This window comes from Cheilinus undulatus, linkage group 10, assembly GCF_018320785.1.
Source record: "Cheilinus undulatus linkage group 10, ASM1832078v1, whole genome shotgun sequence".
Taxonomy (NCBI): Eukaryota; Metazoa; Chordata; class Actinopteri; order Labriformes; family Labridae; genus Cheilinus; species Cheilinus undulatus.
The window spans coordinates 9,161,878-9,182,111 of record NC_054874.1 but is presented as its reverse complement, the minus strand read 5'-3'; the positions used below and the strand labels follow the sequence as shown (position 1 = coordinate 9,182,111).

At 38.3% G+C, this 20,234-nt stretch overlaps 1 protein-coding gene across 3 annotated transcripts; it reads right to left on the bottom strand.

Moving 5' to 3' along the window:
• Positions 1-727: 727 nt before the first annotated feature.
• cdx4 (caudal type homeobox 4) lies at positions 728-19,837 on the bottom strand. 3 transcript variants are annotated; one of them, XR_005992489.1, is made up of 4 exons: positions 19,750-19,837; positions 15,127-15,255; positions 14,988-15,037; positions 2,013-2,127 (listed from the first exon to the last, which is right to left on the bottom strand). XR_005992489.1 is itself a non-coding variant. In XM_041797908.1 (3 exons), exons 1-3 carry the CDS (start codon positions 3,788-3,790, stop codon positions 1,211-1,213), a joined length of 816 nt encoding a protein of 271 aa, XP_041653842.1. In that variant the 3' UTR covers positions 728-1,210. The 3 variants fall into 3 exon arrangements, 1 of the variants encoding a protein (XP_041653842.1); XR_005992488.1 differs by having other exon boundaries at positions 15,127-15,310; positions 19,750-19,817; XM_041797908.1 differs by lacking the exons at positions 14,988-15,037; positions 15,127-15,255; positions 19,750-19,837 and adding exons at positions 728-1,444; positions 3,355-3,790 and having other exon boundaries at positions 1,982-2,127.
• Between the last annotated feature and the right edge of the window lie 397 nt (positions 19,838-20,234).

Below are 20,234 nucleotides of genomic sequence, written 5' to 3'. Positions count from 1 at the left end.
CGAGGGAGGAAAAATCATCGCCCTTTGTGTTCAGAGGGACCACAGCTGAAAGTCATCATTCTCCATTTGAAGGCGAGACATGACAGCTATATTAAAGAAGCGTCACAGGAAAAACTGAAGTTTTTAATGTTTAAAACATGTCTGAAATTATAAATTGAATTTTCCCGCACGGAATGAGGGGAAGTTAACTTCTTTGACTTTCTCCCAAAAATAGCCAATTAACATGTCAGCTATTATGTGCACGTCTTTGAACCTGCCGTCGCATTTAGCCACCTAAAGTGGACTTTTTGGACACAAGTGTAGAAATGAACCGAAAATGTTTCCAGCTCGGTTTTCTCTAACGTCTAAGAAGAAATGTGTACAAGCGAATCGGTGCCAATTAACGACAGACTGACAGGAAGTGGTCTTAATTAATGAAGTAAAGTCAACCCTCGTTATTTAAGAGTTAAACCTCAAAATATTCGGGCAATTTCAGAAATAACAGGCCACGGTTTTGACCAGGTGAATGTTCAAGCCGCATAAAAGCCCCTAACCATTTTTGGCAACCTTTTAAAGTCCAACTACTATGCCCCTTACCCAAGGAACCGTAAACATTTGCAAATGTCGTGAGCTTTTCAGCAGACATAGTTGGAAAAACAGTAGTGACCACCACATAGTCCTAATGCGTGAAACACCATGAATGGGCCTGAATTAAAATAAATAGATTAACAACAGTTGTACTGCAAAAACAAACATTTTATTTACATTCAGAGATGCCATCAAACGACATTTGTACCCGTATCAGTAACAGCTGTTGGCTGCTTTTTAGGCCACCATAGAGGTAATACTATGTAGAAAAAAACAGTGTAAATGATTTGTCAACAGTTCGTCAAGTGTGACAGGATCATGCATCCGGTTTAAACTTCATTATAATCTCCCTGAAATCTGATTTTATTCACATACACTTCATCACATACAAAAAAGGATATTTATATCTTATTAACTCTCAATTTAAAGCTTTAAGTTTGAAACACGTCGTCTTTTTTCAATCTTAAATCCTCACGTTATTAGAACTATTCTATAAAAAGCGATATTTGAAGAGCCTCCAGCATTTCGTTGCTATAAATCAAAAGTTCATCCACAGCTGTGTGCGTCATGACGTCAGTTCAGGTGTCCTGTCCGCGTGTCGGAGTGCTCATATTTTTTTGTGAGGTGGTCAACTCAACAGTTTTCACTGAGTCACTGTCACCTGCTGTATATTCCTGATAGAGGGCAACGTGTTCATGGCCTGAGGAGGGTACAGAGGGCCGTGGATGTCTGAGGGAGAGAGAGAGCCCGGCACCGGCAGAGGGCTCACTGAGCCCGGGTCACTGTGCACCGAGCCCCCGCTGCCGTCAGACTGACCCAGCTTCTTCTTGATCAGCTTCCGCTCTTTGGCTCTGCGGTTCTGAAACCAGATCTTCACCTGCGGAAATAATAAAACAGCAGGTTTAGAATATATTTCAAGTCACTGGCTGCACCGATTAACCCATTTGCAATCTCGTTACCCTAATACATAAATAAATGGAAGATAGAGAATAAATTCTAAACATATAGGGCTAATGTTCATGATTGAGTACTCACTGCCTGGTTTAATTCGGCAGAATATTTTTATTGTTATAATTTAAAAAGCTAACGAAAAAAATATATTAAAATAAAATATAATGGATAGGGCTATTGCATTATTAAAGCAACCTAAAAATACAAACAGACATTGTTTATAACACTTTATTGGGCTTAGGTAAGAGCTGTCATTTCTGATTCTCATGCCACTTTTTTCTGATACAAAATAAATGGTCTTTTAAAACATTTATATGACATCACATTTAAGTAATAATAAATTAGGATAAATTCCCATATTTTAAGTATCTTTCCTTGTTAATTTATAAAGGGAAAATAGTTAATAAAAATCTTCGCTTTGCACCCAAACGCATGAAAATAAAGCCCAGTGGTATGGACGTACCTGTCTCTCCGATAAGCCCAGGTTAACAGCCAGTTCAGACTTCCTCCTGATGGTGATATATCTGTTAAAATGAAACTCCTTCTCCAGCTCCAGCCTCTGATGGTCTGTGTAAACTACCCTGTATTTTTCCTTCGTCCTGGTTTTACCTGCAAAGGTGACGAGAGAAGAAACATCCAGCATCAAGAATCAAGTCTTTTGAAGATTTACGCACAGGAGGCTGCATGCCAGGACGGCTCATATCTGCACACAGCATCTTTATGAGCTGCTTGTTAAACACACATCCCTTTACATCGACATCTGATACGCAAATTGAGCCTTTTTTTCCTCTTGCTTTGATGAAGACTGCAGCTCAGAGAATTTCAAAGAGCCAGAGATCAGATCAAAAACGGACAAGTGAAAAAATCAGATAAGGAAACATTTTTGTAAAGGAGTTATTGGCTCACGTCATGACACCAAAGCACCTCTAGAGGGTCCTGTGGGATTCTTGTGGCATTTATTGTAGTTTTAGACTTGTTAGAGAAACAAGCAATACCTAAAATGTAATTGGAATACACTTCCTGCAATACATGGCAATATTTTCCATCTGACAATTTAAATTGAGTGAATTACAGTGGGATTGCTTTATTATAGGCAGCCATGATTAAACATATTGGCGTTGCAGTGCTACTGTAAGGCCTACAGTATTTACTGCTTTGCGTCTGAGGCTGTGAAACCCGTCACTCTTTCCGGTAATATAACTCTGGGAGAGGAAGGGAGGTTGGTGCATATCAAAGTGAAGAGGTGTTGAAAGCAAAGGCCACCGCCTGGATATGACGGATAACACTGAAAACCGCAAACAATGTGACAGGGAACACTTCCTCACATCTGCAGGAATCGTGAAATTAACATCACAACTGGGCCTGGCGCCGAGGCCTCACACCTTTTTCTGAATTTCCACCACAGGAGAGAAAACAGTCCGAACTGGTTTCCCACCGCCGATATGACTTATTGAAATTATGCATGCATTTATTCTTTTTGTTTTGAGTTTTCTGCGCTAAGTTGTAATTATTTAATGGCATATGTCTTCAAAAATTACGCTAGTTTTGTTAACTGGTTGAGCCAAATTTAAGAGCCACAATCTGCCAAACGTTAGCCCAATTTTTGCCATCTTGTTTTTGGATTTTTTACACATTTTCCCAACAATTAATTCCACCACATTAGAGAAAATGTCTCAACTGACATGACACTGCAAGAAGACTAAACATCTTCTGTCTGGACTACAGCAGTATCAAAAGGTGTCTGCGCGTAAAAGTTTGGTTTTACGCAAGGCGTAAGTCATAAATCATAGACTCCAGTATCACCTTTCGGCGCCGTAGTTATGATGCTGAACTCACCTGTGGAAGATGATTGCGCAGTTTTGCTCATCCACTGGAATGAATTGCGCCTTTCTCTGTCTGGAGAAAGCTGTGCAACTGTTACGTTCTCTGGTGGCGGCTGTAACACCGCAGAGCCTGGAGGGTGCATGTGCGTGTACTCGGAGGAGCAGTACGGAACTTGTGCAGGAGAGGAGTTGTTCATGGGTGTAGGAATAGTATTAGGGGGTCCCAGACTGTATGCACCCCAGTCCTCTCGTGGAGCTCCATATGTGGGTCCCCAGCTCCCTGCAGACTGTGGGTGCGTATCCATGTTTGGCACATGATGGTATCCGGTAAAGTCGGGGTACTGAGGTGTGGAAACAAAGTTCTGTGGAGGCAGATTGATGCTTGATCTTCTGACTGGCCCCTGGTGATACATGCCGGTTTCTTTATCCAGAAGGTATCCCACATACATGATGTACAGCAAAAACACGTAACGATAATAAAAACAGCAGAGGGGATGATGTGGCCTGTTTCAAGGCGACATTTTAGCCCTTAAACGCTGAAAACAATCCTGCTGTTTCTGTAGTCCAAATGGGTTCCCAGTGTGAAACGCGACGTAGTTCCAGGCTGTCTCCTCTCTCTCACATGATGTGTCTCTGTTGACAAGGTGCTAAAGGTATACTGAGGCCTGCCTGACGTCAGTTAACTCCTAAACTCTTGGAGATTTGCATTCAAATGAGTGCGAGGAGTGCTGCCGGCCCAGCTGTCCTCCTTGCGCCTGTCCTGTAACGCGTCATCAGCTGACAGTGGGCCTATCCGGGACAGGACTTCTCTTCTGGATGAATACATTAACAGTGCGGCCTATCAGCGCCACGACATGGCAATATACTTAGGCCTCAAAGGCTCCCAGCCAAAGAGGCCTGTGCGTAATTACGCACGGATATATTTAATTTAACAGGACTTATCCGTTTCTTTAAACAGCATATTAGCTTGGTTTGACCAGAATGAAGATAAATTTTTTTTGCCCAAACAGGTTTATTAATCTTTTACAAACCCGTGACTGTGTGAATTCCTTACTTTCCATCCACGCTTCACGCCTGATTCCTGTTTTATTTGTTAAGATATTCACTTGCAAACGAGGTGCAAAGTATGAGAGACTTTTTTCTCTCTTGAAACAAGCCGGACCTTTCGTATTCCGTGTTCACACCTCAAGGTCGCACTTCACAGCTAATTCCGGTTACAAGGAAACTCTAACCCCCCCTCCACCCGTGACAAACAGCTTCTCCCCACACATCACTCCCCACTGCATGTCCCCTCAAACTACAGCACGTTTATTTTTCTCTGATCCTGCCTAATACGTGTCACGAGCCACGGGGGAAATGATTGGGCTGCAAGCAATAATAAAAAATCGCAGGAAGTAAAAAAAAAAACAGGCATGTGGACACATGATGAACTCCTTAAATGTTCCAGTGGTGCCATCTTCTACTGCAAACTCTGAGGGACAGAAAATTTATGTTTAAAAGGCAAAAAAAAAAAAAGAAAAAAAAAAAAACACCTTTCCTGAAAAACTCAGTCAGATCCTCCAGATTCTCTGATCTTTACACTGAGGGTCTGCACAGTCACCATAAAACTGACTAACTAAACTGTGATTGGCACATAAAGCTCCTAATCCTGAATCAGTTCTTGTTGTTTATGATTAATAAGGCAGGTGTCTGAGGGCCTGTAAAGCTCATCTGACTAATTGAGCTGTCCAAAAACATCCAGCCCACAGCCATAAATGTTGATGGAAGCGTCTGTTTATTGACCACAAAATATTTATGAGACAATGTAATGGACTCAGCCTCTGACAGTCCACGGACGCTCACACAGAATCTCTGATTTAAACTGAAATGTAACCTCCTGGCTGTCAGGCAGCTGCCTGTTTAAAGAGGTGAAGATTTATGTTTGTAGATGTGCTCTTGATCTGACTGTTAAGAAGGCACACTGTCTTCTAAAATCTTTAAAAGTAAATGCATGTTTTGCTCCTTAGAGCAGCAGTTCTTCACTGGTCAGTGAGGACCCAAAAGTGGGTCCCAGACCTGCTTTCTGTGGGTCATGAATTGGTGCCTGATAAATAAAACGTAGCAAAGAATCCAGGTTATAAGAAAGTCCTAGGCAGCCATGTGTTTTACCTCACTCTTTTTTGTTGGACAAGGAGTTAATTCTGGTTGTGTTCTCGAGATCTTGACTCATTTATCCGGTTATCTTGATAGAAGTATCTTGAAGAAAGCTGGTGTTCACATGGGAGGGGATGTCTCACAAGACAACAGAAGTTATTTCATCATGGCAATAAGGAGTAGTATAAAATGTTAACATGTGTGCAGCCCCAAAGTTTTGCCTAGTCTCATTATTCATTCATGTTTTATTCTGTCTAGGGTCGACATTTTAGAGCATTTAGAAAATCAGGAGGTGATGGTGAGTGCTATGGCTAGACCAGCTGATCCATGTAGAGCAGGGGTGTCAAACTCAAGGCCCGGGGGCCAAATCTGGCCAGTGGAATGATTATATCCGGCCCTCAAGATCATATCATATTTGTATTATAACTGTCCTACCAGTATGAGGTCTGCAGATTTCCTCCAGTATAAAAATGTAAACTTTAACTTATTTAAAAAATCCTTGTTAAGCCAAAAAAATCTGAAAAAGTAAAGAGTGAGAAAGAGTTCCTAAAAAGTCAAGAATGTGGGGAAAGAAATTAATTTGTTTTTATGTCATATTTTCAATTTTACACCTCAAGATTATGACTCAAATTTATGATTTTGACTTTTCATTTCATAGTTTAACCTTTTCAACTCACAATTTGGACTTTATATGTCACATTTTTTATCTTTTAGATTCCCAACTTTAAGTTTTAAGACATATTTTGACCTTTTCAACTCCTTACTTTGGCTTTTTAATCCCATATTTCGACTTTTAAACTCATGATTTCAATTTTTTCTCATATTTTGACATTGTCAATTAATAATTTTTACTTTTTATGTAATATTCTGACCTTTTACACTCCCAATTGAAAATTTAAGTCATATTATTTACGATTTAAAATCTTAAGTAATATTTTGACTATTACACTCGTATTTTCAAATTTGATCTCATATTTTGACCTTTCAAACTTAGGATTTTAAGTTTCTCATGTATTTGCTCTTTTAAAACATTATTCAACTTTTAATATCATGTTCTGATGTTTTGAACTAATAAATTGGAATTTTAATCTCAGATTTGAGCCTTTAAACATATCATTTTTACTTTTTTGAATTTCCAAATGATTTATTGTCAGTGCTGTTTTTTTAATATTTCATAACAGGTGAAAATGAGGTTGACAGTTATGGTTAAATGTGGACCCTGTTAGGATCTCAGGTTAGACCTAAATCCAGAATCCAGCCCCTGCTGTGATTGAGTTTGACACCCCTGATATAGAGGATCTTTTTAAATGGTAATGAGACAGAAATCAATAATAATGCTCTGTTATGATGTTTAAAATAAGCAAACCAGACCACTGGGGGAAAAATATTATTTCTCTATAGTAGGTGCAGCATACCTCAACACCAAAGACACTGAGAGGTACAGGCGAGACAACTGCAATGATAAAAAGGATCACTTTTGTCACAAAACATTATTTGTTCATGCAGAGGAGAAAAGATTGGCAAAGAGATATATATAAAATTGGCAAACCAGAATTTCGCTCACAGGAGCTTTAAAGAATAATGCATGTATGTGACATTAACAGTTCCTCCCCTCAGTGATGTATTCATTGAATCAACCTGAATCAAATCAGGCCTTTTGAAAGTATTGATCTGGTCTCATTGGGCACCGTTTTTCATGAAGCCTCTTATATTTTCACCTGTCAACTATAGTCACTGATTTGAGATGAAGTGTCATTTCACTGTATTTGCCCTCTGCTCTGCCCTGTAGATTCCAGTTTAGATTATATAGCCCATCGCTGCCCTCCTGTGGATAATTGCAGAACTTCAGCAACCTAAACTCCAATCAAATCCATCTGGTGGAAAGAAACTGAGTTGCATTTATCAAACATGAGAACACTCATGAGGTCCTTATACTTTATTTAAACATTCAAAAATGTGTCTACTTTATAGCTGCCTGACATAAATGCACATTCATCTTTTTTACATTAAATTAATACTTTAAACCTCTTAACCTGTTTTTAACTGTCAGGCTTAACCGTACCCTTTTATTTAATCATAACTACTTTAATTATTTACATAAGAAACCATTGCAGCAAACTAGGCGTTATCTTATGCATCCAATTTTACCCACATTCAATTAATTTTACTTTAACAGCTTTAATCAGACTTCTTCTGTTTTATATAACTACACTGGCTTTTAACTAGTGGTCATTTTGTTTTAATTCTAAATCTATGACTGAAAATGTTTGTTGATTATCTTTTTCCCACATGACAAGGCAAAGAATTAAAACATGAATCTTTGGTGATAAAAACTCTGATTTTAAGGAAGTTTAGTTTTTGTCAAGTAGACTAAAATGCCAAAATGTTGGTGCTGGAATGTTGGATATTCAAAATCAAAAACATTTCTCCACTGTGCATAAACGCTATGTCAGTATTCAGTACACTTTAAATCAAATTATTTACTGTGCATTATTATGAGTGTTTCAAATTGTTTTAATATTACACTATGGATGACAAAACTGTAAGGACTGCATGACTAAAACTGGGCCTTTTTAGTTTTTGCCAACTAAAACTAGACTAAAACTATAAAGGCTAAAAATGACTAAAACATGCCTAAAACCATAATTTATTTTAAACTTAAGATTAGGACTAAATCTATAAAAGCTGCCAGAATGAACGCTGCTTTTAACAGCTGCAGTAATTTGACTTGATATCACTGTAATAGATGGTTGCCTCATCAATTATCTTTTGAGTATAAAAGGTTCATTGGCTAATCCACATTTTAGTGTGGTAGTTTTACAATAGACAAAGATGGGCGATGGCTTGGGGCCACATGCTCAAAGGGGCATCAAATTAAATTGTCATTATCCAGAAAGTCCCGGGAAAGATCCCTGGCCCTTGAGCAAGCCGCAAGACAAAAAAAAAAAAAAAAAAAAAAAAAAAGAACACTTAATAAATATCTATGAGAAATAAAATAAAATAAAATAAAATAAAATAAGGTTCTGGAGTGGCCTAGTCTAAGTCTGGAATCAAATCTGATTGAGATGCTGTGGCATGACCTTAAACAGGCTGTAAATGCTAGAAAAACCCTTCAGTGTGGCTGAATTAAAACAATCCTGTAAATAGAGAGAACGTGAAAGACTCACTGCCAGTTATCACACTGCCCTGCAGTTGTTGCCGCCAAGGATGGCACAACCATTTATCAGGATTAAATGAAACCATATGTTTTTTTGTTTTGTTTTTTGTCTGGGAACACAACTCATGTTCAGAACAAGATATGAGTGACACCACTTTGCCCAAAGGGGGCACTAAAATCATCACAAACTAAAAGTTCCTCACTGGAGCTTTAAAATAACCTTTCTATAATGAGACATGGTGGGTTTATTAGATTGCAATAATCATCTTTCATATGTATGTTAAAATAAGAAACAATACAGTTTTTGTAATTTGAGAAAATATACAAAACATGTTTATGTGCCGGCTTCCATTTTAGTGCTATGAATTCTGGGTAGTGAAGTCAAATGGTCGTATTGTTGTTCCCACATCTTTTCCTATGGTGTGTAGTCCTGTTGAATTTTAATCTGAGGGCAGTTTTAGTGAAGAGGAAGAGAAAGGAGACGGACTGTAATGTAGACTGAGGTGAGCACGACCAAAAAGAATTAAGCACAAACTGGTGAGAAAGACACAATGCAAACATTGGACATCAATACCCAGAATGTAATGCACAATAATGGCAGCCTATATGTGAATCAATTTACTAAATTCTCTCAACATGAAGGAATCTTTTCTACATATACATATGAAATACACTAATGCTAATTTAACAGGATAAATATATATTTATAAGCAGTTTATTTTAAGCAGATTTTGATGTTTATTTAAAACTGTCCCTTAAACACAATTCCAAGTTGCAGCTTTTTCAAAATTAACTCATGTTTTTATTCAGTAAGTCTGCTAAAACTCCAGTCCCTAAATTTGCATATAAAATAAAATCAAGTTGAACAAACAAGAAAGAAAATGAGCAGAATAAAAAAAAAACTTCAAAATGATTTTTCAAAATCATGGGCATAAAATTCTGTCACCTCTTCTTTTTATTCTGGACACAGACAGCTGCAGGTCATTGAAAGACAATAGCTACCTGGTTCATTCTCTGATGACATGGCACTTTTATCTCTTTTTCAAGGTTCAGCGTCATCATAGCACGCTTCCTGCTTTTATTGAATGGTGTGATGAAAATTTCCCTGATCTTAATGTGTCAAAAACAAAGGAGCTTATTGTTGATTCAGGAAAAAGTGTGTTAAACCTAAAGCAAGCTCTATCAATGGTAAGGATGTAGACTCATAGAAATACTCAGGAACTGTGTTTGATTCCCAGCCAAAGTTAGCTGTAAACTCTGAGAGCATTGCTAAGAGGGGTCAAAAAAGAATCCATTTACTGAGGAAGTTAAAGTCCTCTGATGTCTGTGGCGAAATGCTGTGTATTTTCTATCAGTCATTTATTGAAAGTCTTTTGACGTTTTCTGTTTGTTGGTTTGATGGTCTGTCTGTCAAAGACAAAAACAGTCTGTAAAGTATTGTTAAAATCTGCTCCAAAATAATCGGACCACATCCTGTCCTCTGAGTCTACTTTAATGCCCTCAGGCCGCCGCTTTATTGTGCCTTGTAGGAGAACAAACCGTTTTCTAGGTCTTTCATTCCCTCTGCCATCAGACTGTTAACCCTTGATAGTGGTCTGATGGATTGAAGGCTTTGTATTTGTTTGGCATTTAACCACGTTATGGTTAAAAGTGTGTTCTTATGCTGACTGCTCTTTTATACACTCTATAAGTTAGGGCTGAATGATTTGGGAAAATAATCTAATTGCGATTTTTCCCCCCAGTGCGATTTGATGTGCAATGATTTCTTATGTTTCTTATGTATTTTTTAACAAACACAAGCATTAAGTTATTCTATATTATAACCAACACAATATTAGATTAAACAAGTGCTGAATATTTAGAAAAAAAGCCAATTCTGATTATTTTTACTTGCATGGAAATGAAATGTTGTGTTGAAGGAAATGATTTTTTTGTCACTCTCATATTTGATGAGAAAAAAAGTGCAACAATGAAGAAGATACGATTTTTTGTAGACTATTCTATAACAATGGCCTTGAATGATTGCATGATATGTATTGCATAACATCTCTGCTGCAAAAAAATGTTTTAAACTGGATTTCTGACACAAAGTTCAGGTTACAGTAGTATTGCACCTTCTGCGATTTGCAGCAGGCCATATTGCAATTTAATCTAATTTTTGATGAATTGCCCAACCCTACTATAAATGTAAACTTATAATGTAATATGTAATGCACATTCATGTATGTTAATTATTTTTTCTTTCATCTGATGCTGTTCTTATGTGTGCTTTATAATCTGCCTGACCCTGGGCGTGTCATTACTAAAGGGGCCATGTGAGGGGGGTCTACGTGTCAATGAGCATCTCCGTCTATGTACTGACTACTTAGGTTTGTTCTGACTTACCTGTTTACTGTTTGTGAATGTGTGTGGGAAAACTGGGTAAACTGCAACAACTGAACTGCCATTTGGGATAAATAAAGTTGTCTGAATCTGAACGTGATCAGAGCTGTCCATGCAAACTGACCACAAGAGGGCAGCATCCACTCATGTGAAGAACCAGGTTGCATTAAAGGCTGACTTACAGTTTATCTACTACATGCTTAGAACAGTTATCAGAGCAGGGAAACAGAAGGAAAGCCACTTTGATATGTGACAAACAGACAACAGTGTGTCAATTTCTTCATCTTTAGGGAATATTTTCTTTGTAAGAGGTTGAAAATGCAGTCATAAAATAATTAGTGGGGACAAATCTTAAGACCTTTTCTTATTACACATCTTTATATCAATCATTAATCAAGAGATGAATAGCAGAAGCCTTTCACTGAACATGTATCGGTAAAAGTGAAAGCAAAACCAGCCAGATTTTAGCAGTCATGATGGAAGTGCCTTGATGGCTTATTAAGTTTACAGTTACTATGAAACAATGTGTAAAACTATGATCATTTCCTTTCCCTGTTTAAGACACACAGCTGTTGCTTAAAACTGACAACACTTTAGTTTCATAAGTGATGAATAGTTTTTTTTTCCCATGTAGCTCACTGCCTCATGTCATCTTCTTGCCCTGACTCGGATTCTCGATTTCAGACTTTTCTTGTAACATAAAGAGGAACTTCATCAGAGGAAGTTTGAGGCAACACTGTACTTAATGTAATAGATCCTTATTAATTTACTGTCTGACCTTTTTTTCTATCATATTCACATGATATTGTGGCTACACATCTATGACTCAGAAAAATATACTCAACATTTCTCATAATAACTCATCATCATACAGTTGAGTTTGAGTCTATGACATCACATCAGTCTGATGTTGGAACAGACTTTGCCAAAGCAGAGTAGTTAAATACATCGGCAGGAAAAGTAATAGACTTTTGTACTCAAATAAAAGTACGATTACTTTGTTAAAAGTACCTTAAGTAGAAGTAAAAGTACCAACCTATAAATCTACTCAAGCAAAATTGAAAAATATTTCCTTTAAAGTTTACTTTAAGTACAGAGTATCTACTGAGGGATGTAAAGGTAAAGGTGAAGGTAAAGTCACACCTTTATAAGAAAGTCAAACATAACAGCTGTTATGTATGTAATGTGAAAAAATTCTCCTGCTATGTGCTAGTGTCTACGTGCCATTTGTTGACAGAAAGCTTAGCCCTTTTTTATTTTGACTTTTACAGTGGAACAAGAGCCACCGCACACAAATGGGCTACAAGTGTTGTCTTCCTAGTGTCGAAACAATCCTGAATTGTGGACAAAATCACCGATATCTGACCTGGCCTGAGGACAAAAAGAACTGGGTCGTTGCTCAGTGGTCCAAAGTCCTGTTTTCACATGGGAGTACAATTTGAACTTCATTTGGAACCCAAGGTCCCAGAGTCTGGAGGAAGATCAGAGAGGCCCAGAATCCAAGATGATTGAAGTTCAGGGTGAAGTTCTGAGTCAGTGATGGTCACTGATGAAGCAGTGGGAGCCCAGAGCTGCTGAAGCCTGCTGTCAAAGCACCCCAGCAGTGCCACAGACTGATTGGCTCCATGCCACGTAGTACTGATTGATTGAATCAAGAGGAGTCATCAGCAAGAAATGAGCGCATAAATAATCATACTTTTCAGAAGGCTGAAACTTCTGTAGAAGAGGTCATTTTTTGATCAGTGACATACAGTACTGTGCAAAATTTTAAGGCATATTTGGGCCCAAAACTGAGGCTGGAGTAAGATGTAGATGTGGTGAGTAAGCCTGCCTAAGGGCACCATTGAGTGGGAATGAGGATTGACACAACAGTGGTTGTGCTCTGAATGTCTTTACATATTACAGGGGCATTGGTAAATAATCTGCTGTAAAAATAACAAAGTCCACACCTTTAAGTCGGAGTAAGGGGTGGATGTGGTGAGAAAGCATAGCCGAGGGTAACATCTGGGCAGGTAGTAGGGCTGCCATGAGTCCCTGGTCATGCTGTGGATATCACAAGGGTGTATTACAAGGGGTGAAAAGACCCTGACAAGAGATGCCATCAAGCTTGATTCTGAACTGCATTTCTATGACGTAAAATGACAAAGATATCAATAAAAATATAGGAAATACACGGCGGCGAGCACGCTAACCTCAGAGGGTTTAGTCTACTTAAAGGGCCACTTGGGATGATCTTGGGTGCCTGACCCAGCCCCAGGGCTTCCAATTGAATAGCCTGGGTGTAATGCATCTATAATGAATAAAAATATTTCACTATAAAAAAAACTTTCCATGATGCTTTTTTAGATGCACCTGTACATAATTTTTCCTTCCTTTTGACTCTAAATTTTGTGCTTTTATTGACCAAAATTCCCACGCAATCACTAGATGGCGCCATTGAAATAGTTGCACTGTGTTTTTTCCTCTGATAAATATAAGGGAAAAAATTACTTATTATTGATCATTATAACACTGCATCAGATTTAAAGCAAACACCATGGCTGACGGATATTTAATACTTGTGCATATGGTAATATTAATGTACATATACATTCATGGATGCAGGAGAAATACTTTGTGTAAGTTCAGCAGAGTGTGTTACTTCTCTATGAGGCGAACAGCTTAGCATACCAGGACTTAAGGAGAGCACAGACAGGCTGACAGTGATTGTTTGAAGGATGTTTTTGAGGGGTTGTACTGGGTCTTGTGGCTCATTCCGACTGTGCTGTGATACAAATTTGAAAGTGAAACTGAGGAATCACAACCCAAACATTTTCTCTGATCAGTACAGAGCTGAGATACAAAATAGTAATGCTGGTGTCTAAGTCTGTTTCAAATGGAGGAATTCTCATGTATTTTGCTATAAAAGTGGGTCGTTTTATGTCGTTGCTGTAATGGGTGACATAATGATTCAGTGTGGTCAAAGTCATACACTTTCATGCAGCAAAATCTGTTGATTTAGGGATGTTTAGACTTCCAACAAGTGTAAACACAGACAGCCAAACGTAACAAAAGACTCTTGCTCTCCCCATGAGCTTTGCATTTTGTATATTTGTAGCAAATCAGTGACAGTCAGTGGTGAAGCAGCCCAAGAATTCAGTTTGTTGCATAACTTCATTGATGTTATTGAAGTGACCACAGCGTTGCACTGCAGGAAGAGAGGTAAAACAAGACCATCTGCTACTATTTTTAGAGAAACTGCATGCATGGCCGACACACACACACCAGTCCAAAGTTTGTCCTCCGTAACATAAAACATATGTGGCGCAGGATACTCAAAACATAAGTCATGCACCAGTATCAGTATAATTTAATTCCGGATACAACAGAAATAGATGTTGGCAAGATTTGGAAGCATTTTTCTGTTTACGAGCTGTTATTGTTTGTAGTCGAGAACATTTTCTGCATCCTGGGCGCACATACGTCAAAGGCATGAGATGTTTCTGAGATTATTTTGTGGAAAATGAAGTACTGGAATCATTAAGGCACGACATTTATAAGGGAAGTTCAATTTTATATGAGCCGTGAGGCTGCATTGGGAAGAGCAGGCCGTGACATTTTGTGAATGTTTCGGGGAAAATTATATAATCTCAGGCACAAACAGAGAGAAACATCTTACCCATGCTAGATGAATCATCAAAAAAAGATTAAAATCTTCACTAAACTAAAACACCACTTGGTACATTTACATGCAGCAAGATAAAGTCAAATCTTTGTGTAAGTCCAACTTAAACTGGACTTTTAAAACATGTTAGTCTGACTGATATCATTCTCAATCAAATTCCTCGAAGTCAGGCTAACACAACTAGATAATATGACTCGATTTTCCTTTGCATGTATATCTCAATAGGGCTTAGCCGGACTAGATGTTCCGCGTATGCGTCACAGTTTCATAGCCAGCTTTGACCCAGATTTTGAAAAGCATGAATACTTACCATAATGCTGGTGAGGTACACTGGTGGTCCTTGAGGCAAGTTTAAGGGTACTGTGGGAAAATACACAACCATATGTTAATTCCACAACTGTACATCAAGTAAAGATACGGTAAAACTTGTTGAATAGGCTCTATTTTACCTGTGTAAATATGGAGTGCCTTAAGGTTTTGGCTTGATTTTAGGTGTAAGCCACTATCCGTGCTCCAGTTGCGCGTCCCAAAAACACGGCAGGTCTATTCAGCACTAGCCAGTGCCAAACAGCGTCAATCTGCATAGACCAGACCGATCCAAACAGCCAAAAAAGTTGCAAAGCATCCAGTCAACTTCAAACACAACACAATGCAAGGGACAGTAAGTCATCACTATGTCCATATTACGTCTCAAAAGGTCAGCCATTGTGGAAGCAAAAAAATCATGGAATCATGTTGAAATGAAAGTCAAAAAACCCAGAAAGGCAAAAGAATACACTTTTTATATAGTAGTTCCACTTGTGAGCTGGAGTCTCAAGCTGCTCCGAGCTGCACCACGCTGTGCATTCAGTGTGCGAGGTTGCTCGCGATTGATCAGTGCAAAAGGTGTCCCACAAGGATCAGTTTCAGGCCCTGTTTTATTTACTATTTATATCAATAATGCTGTTTCATCTTTAACAGACTGTGCTGTTTTGCTCACAGTGCTGTGCTGAAATTGCTCAGCTGTGTCTGCACAGCTGGCTGTAGAAAAACTTCAACCTGCTTTTAACAGTCTTCAATTTACTTTTATGTCTTTTATAATTGTACTTAATGAAAGCAAAACCAAGTTTATGATCTTTTCTAAACCTAGAAATATTGATTTTAACAGTCTTCAACTATTCACACTTATTGGTAACAGTAAGAAAGTGTATCAGTGTATAAAAATCTTGGTATTTGGATAGATTAATCTTTTACATTCAAACAGCATATTGAATATCTCATTGGCAAACTTCAGAAGAAAGTAGGTTTTTTTGTATAGAAATAAGGATAATTTTCCTCCTAACTGTAGGATAGGTTTAGTTGAGGTGATTTTCCTGTCTGTACTTGACTCTGGTGATATTGTCTATAGACACGCTGCTGCTTCCACACTCAAACCTCCAGACTCATTTTATCACTCTGCTCTTCGATCCATAATTGGGGATCCTTATAACACTCATCATTGTATTCTGCATGGCCAAGTTGGTTGGTCCTCTCTGGCACAAAGGTGTGATAAACACTTGTATGTTTTCCTTTAGAAATCCCTGATTGGACGTACACCTTCTTATATAACATCTATGCTGAACTGGACCACTGGACATTATAAAACTCGCTCCACTGACTGTTTAATGCTGCAGGTCCCGAGGGTTTACTCTGAATTTGATAAATGTGCTTTTAGCTTTTATGCTCCTAAAATGTGGATCAATTTACAGGAAACTCTCAACACTGGCATTTTAGTTTTTCTTGGGCAATTTAAGGAAATGCTCTCAAATCATTTCACCACAGCATGTGATTGTTTTAACGGAGCATCATTCTTCTGTTTGTTTCTGTTTTTTGTGTCTGTTTGTATCTCGACATCGTTGTAAATGAGGGAAACCTCAATGATTTTTGAGACTTAAATACAGATAAAATAAATGAAATGAAACGAAAAAGTGCTGCACACCTGGGTCGCAGCCTGGGTGGAATATGGGAAAAACTGAGTTTATTCCAACTAAAACAGGACCTTTTAAACCAATCTAATCATGTTTGTCTGACTGATATTGTACTAAATTGAATTTCTTGTAACCAGAATACCTAGACAGAGTTGATTAAGATCGATTTAGTGCTTCATACTATTGTATGTAGGGATGCTCGATCAAAGGACTGGTCCTGGGGTGTATTCCTGACAGGTCTTGGAGCATTTCTTGAAAATTTGCTGCCTCCAAATTTCCTGTCTCTCTTCAGGTGTCCAATCAAATAGAGGCAAAATGCCCCCCAAAACAAGATCTTTAAAAGAATGGGATGCAGATTTAAAAAATAATGCCTTTTCTAGCCAATATATATCATCTGATCTTATCTGCACAATTCATCTGTAAGTTTTACAATACAATGCAATACAATACAATAACGTAATTTATCCCCGAAGGGAAATTCATTTGTCTGGAGTCTCATCTGCTTATGGTAGAATTATATAGTCTCATTGCTGATGGTAATGAAAGATCTCCTATATCTTTCTGTCCTGCAGCGAAGAGAGAGGAGCCGTCCACCACCGTTGTTTCTTTGGTCATTTAGAGAGATATGAAGTGGATGATCCATGTTCCTCAGAACGGCCTCCACCTTCTTCATTGTACATCTCTTCACCTCATCCTCCAATAAGTTCAGCTTGATTCCGACCATAGAGCCAGCTTTTTTCACCAGTTTGTTCTGACGCCTTGCATCCTTGTGTTTTACACTGCCTCCCCGGCAGGCTGTAGCATAAAACAGAACACTTGCCACCACAGACTGATAAAACATCTGCAGCATCTTACTGCAGATGTCTATTACTGTTTTGAAGTATAATGAAGAACCAATAAGCAGCTGTGGGAAGTAGCTAATTACATTTACGAAAATTACTACTTTAGATTTGGTCATGTTATAAGTTCTATTAAGAACAGTCATGGAGTGTTTATGTACTGAGTCATGTTATTCAGCACCAGCGGTTAAATTATTGTATTATATGAGTCGAGAAAACAAAAGATCTATATATTTTTTTTAGCAGGGAATATTTTTGGGGCATTCTGCTTTAATTCTGATAGGACAGCTGAAGAGATACAGAAAATATGGGGAGAAAGAATGGGGGCAGACATGCACCAAACATGTGCAGAGACCCAGTCAATCCAGCATCCAGTGCGTTTAGGACTGTAGCCTCTTCTTATGGGCCTCTGCTCTACTCACTTAGCTACACCAGCACCCCAATATAAACCGTTCATCTCACATGTGGTAAAGGCATCTTAAACCAACGTCCTAAAATCTCTGTGAGCAGACGTGACCCTAAACAACAAATTAAAAATAGTCACTACAGTACTACAGCACTATGAACAACACAATTACCATTCTCACTAGGGGGAAATGAGTGAATGTTACTAATTCAATACTTCATTTAAAAGTTGTTGAGACTTCACAATAAGCCACAATTGTAAATGTCACGGTGTTGCTGAGGGAAAAGCCATGGGATCAGGAAAGTCATACAGACTTGTTTTTTGGCTTAAGAGAAATGTGCAACACATTTCACAAGAATGAATCCAATATGTTGATAAACTTCAGCCTGGACCTACCAGTATGTAGCCAGCACAACTACTTAGAGATATTGTGGGTGCAAAGAGTTTGCAGATGGGGCAACTCTGAGACAACAAACTATTGAATCCTCAAAAATCTGATATTTCACATTCCTTCAGTATCATGTGTGGTGACTGAAGCCTCAACATGCCACTGCTATGTTTGCAGAGCAGTGAGGATGAGAGGAGGCCAAAGAGCACCGCCACCACACATTTGAATACAGCTAGTGGCAACAAACAGGAGGTCCTCATGTCCCACATTTGGTCCCAGTGAAGGGAGTTTTTGTTCAACAAAAGCAACAGCAGAGTGGCTGACAGGAAACCCGACAGTTCCAGACCCAGACAAAAAGAGGTAAACAAAAATAAAACACATCTCAGCTGCAGAGTAACCCCACCATGTTCACAATAGTGGTGCTGCTGTGGATGGCATTTTTCCCATGCCCTTCTTGTGTAAGAGCCCTCTGAACACCCATAACCCCCCGCTGGAGAGGTAAACAAAGGGGGCAAGTGTGAGCTGGTTTCACTGAACTGTAGCCTTTGAATGGACATTGATGAATCTGAAGTCTCCTGCATGTGCAGAGTTGACAAGGTTCTGTTGAGGTTCTTTGGCAGCTATTTGAAGTTCAGAAAATTTACATAGGTCAGACAAATTATGAGAGGCTATTAGAAAGGGATCTTATCTGATGTATGTCTGCCTCCTGCTAGTCATCAGTAAACAAACAGGGGGCATGGAAGGGGAACATATGATGTGAATAAAGAAGATATTGTGAAACATCCCTTTTTAATCCTCCCAGTTAAACAAAAGCTTTGAGATTTTTTTAATCATTATCCTCCTTCTCTTTTTACATTTCTAGTACGATTTGAGGGCTATTAAACCCAATCAGAGTCAAAGATTCTAAAAATTATGTACTAGAAGTAGCAAAGCTGGAGTTTTATTAGTATATACGGTTCATAATATCAAGAAAAATCCCAGGTTTTATTGCAGCTAGGGGTTTCTTAATCATACAAATGTTTTGTGATGTAATGATGTACTGTAGCATGATTGCAGTTACATTGCCTATGAAAACCTTTCTGACATGAATCCAGGAAAAGGTTAAAGTTTGAATAATGTGATATTTTATCAGTTTTATTAATCTACGCTAGAGAGAAGAAACGTGAGTTAACGTAAACAGTCGGCAGATTAGCAGTCAGTTCCGGACATAGAACATGTATTTCCGGTGTAGGAAGGTGTTCAACTGAAACACGTCTACACCTGAAAAAGTAACTTAATTCTCATTGTTTTGATATTTTGGTGCAATGACGATTTTATAAGTAATTGAAAACATCCAAAACGACTTGAGAAGAGATGTTTGATACCCACTCTAAAGCAGAAACCGTTAATTTGAGGAAACTAGCTTACTCATCCTCGTTAGGCTAGTTAGCGTTTTATTGGTTTGTAACGTGAGCTCGAAAACGAAATAAAAAAAATTCCTTTAAAAAACTCACCAAAATGCATCTTCAGATGTTGCTGAAATATAATATATCTCTTTGACTGTCGATTTTTATCATTTCACCTTATATTTTCTTCTTCGCCTTCTTTCGGTTTTGATTTGATTGGCGGTTGGCAAATCAGCTAACGCCACCTACCGGACTGCAGCGCGGAGCAGCTGATAAGTAGACAATAAAATTAGTTTAAATAGTCCAAAAACGTCTTTTTTGTTCATCTGTATGCACCCTTTCACGTTATTTTACAGAATAAAAACATTTTACAAGAAGGTATTTTGCAAATATATCCATATTTATCCATACACGCATGCACATTTGGCCATCCTTATTCCCATGCATACATATATATCCATCTATTTATTTATCACTTAATTTATTTACATTTTTTTGTTAGCGAAAAACATATAGGCACCGTTGTATTTAATAACAGTGCAACAGCTGCTAGCCATGACTAATTTGCAGTCCTTGTCCCTGGGCAGGCTTTT

Excerpts from the sequence above, each read along its gene's own strand:
- cdx4 (XM_041797908.1), bottom strand. The coding sequence starts at position 3,790 with ATGTATGTGGGATACCTTCTGGATAAAGAAACCGGCATGTATCACCAG. Across the intron at positions 2,128-3,354 it reads TGCGCAATCATCTTCCACAG|GTAAAACCAGGACGAAGGAA; the intron begins GTGAGTTCAGCA and ends TCACCTTTGCAG. Across the intron at positions 1,445-1,981 it reads TGGGCTTATCGGAGAGACAG|GTGAAGATCTGGTTTCAGAA; the intron begins GTACGTCCATAC and ends TTATTTCCGCAG.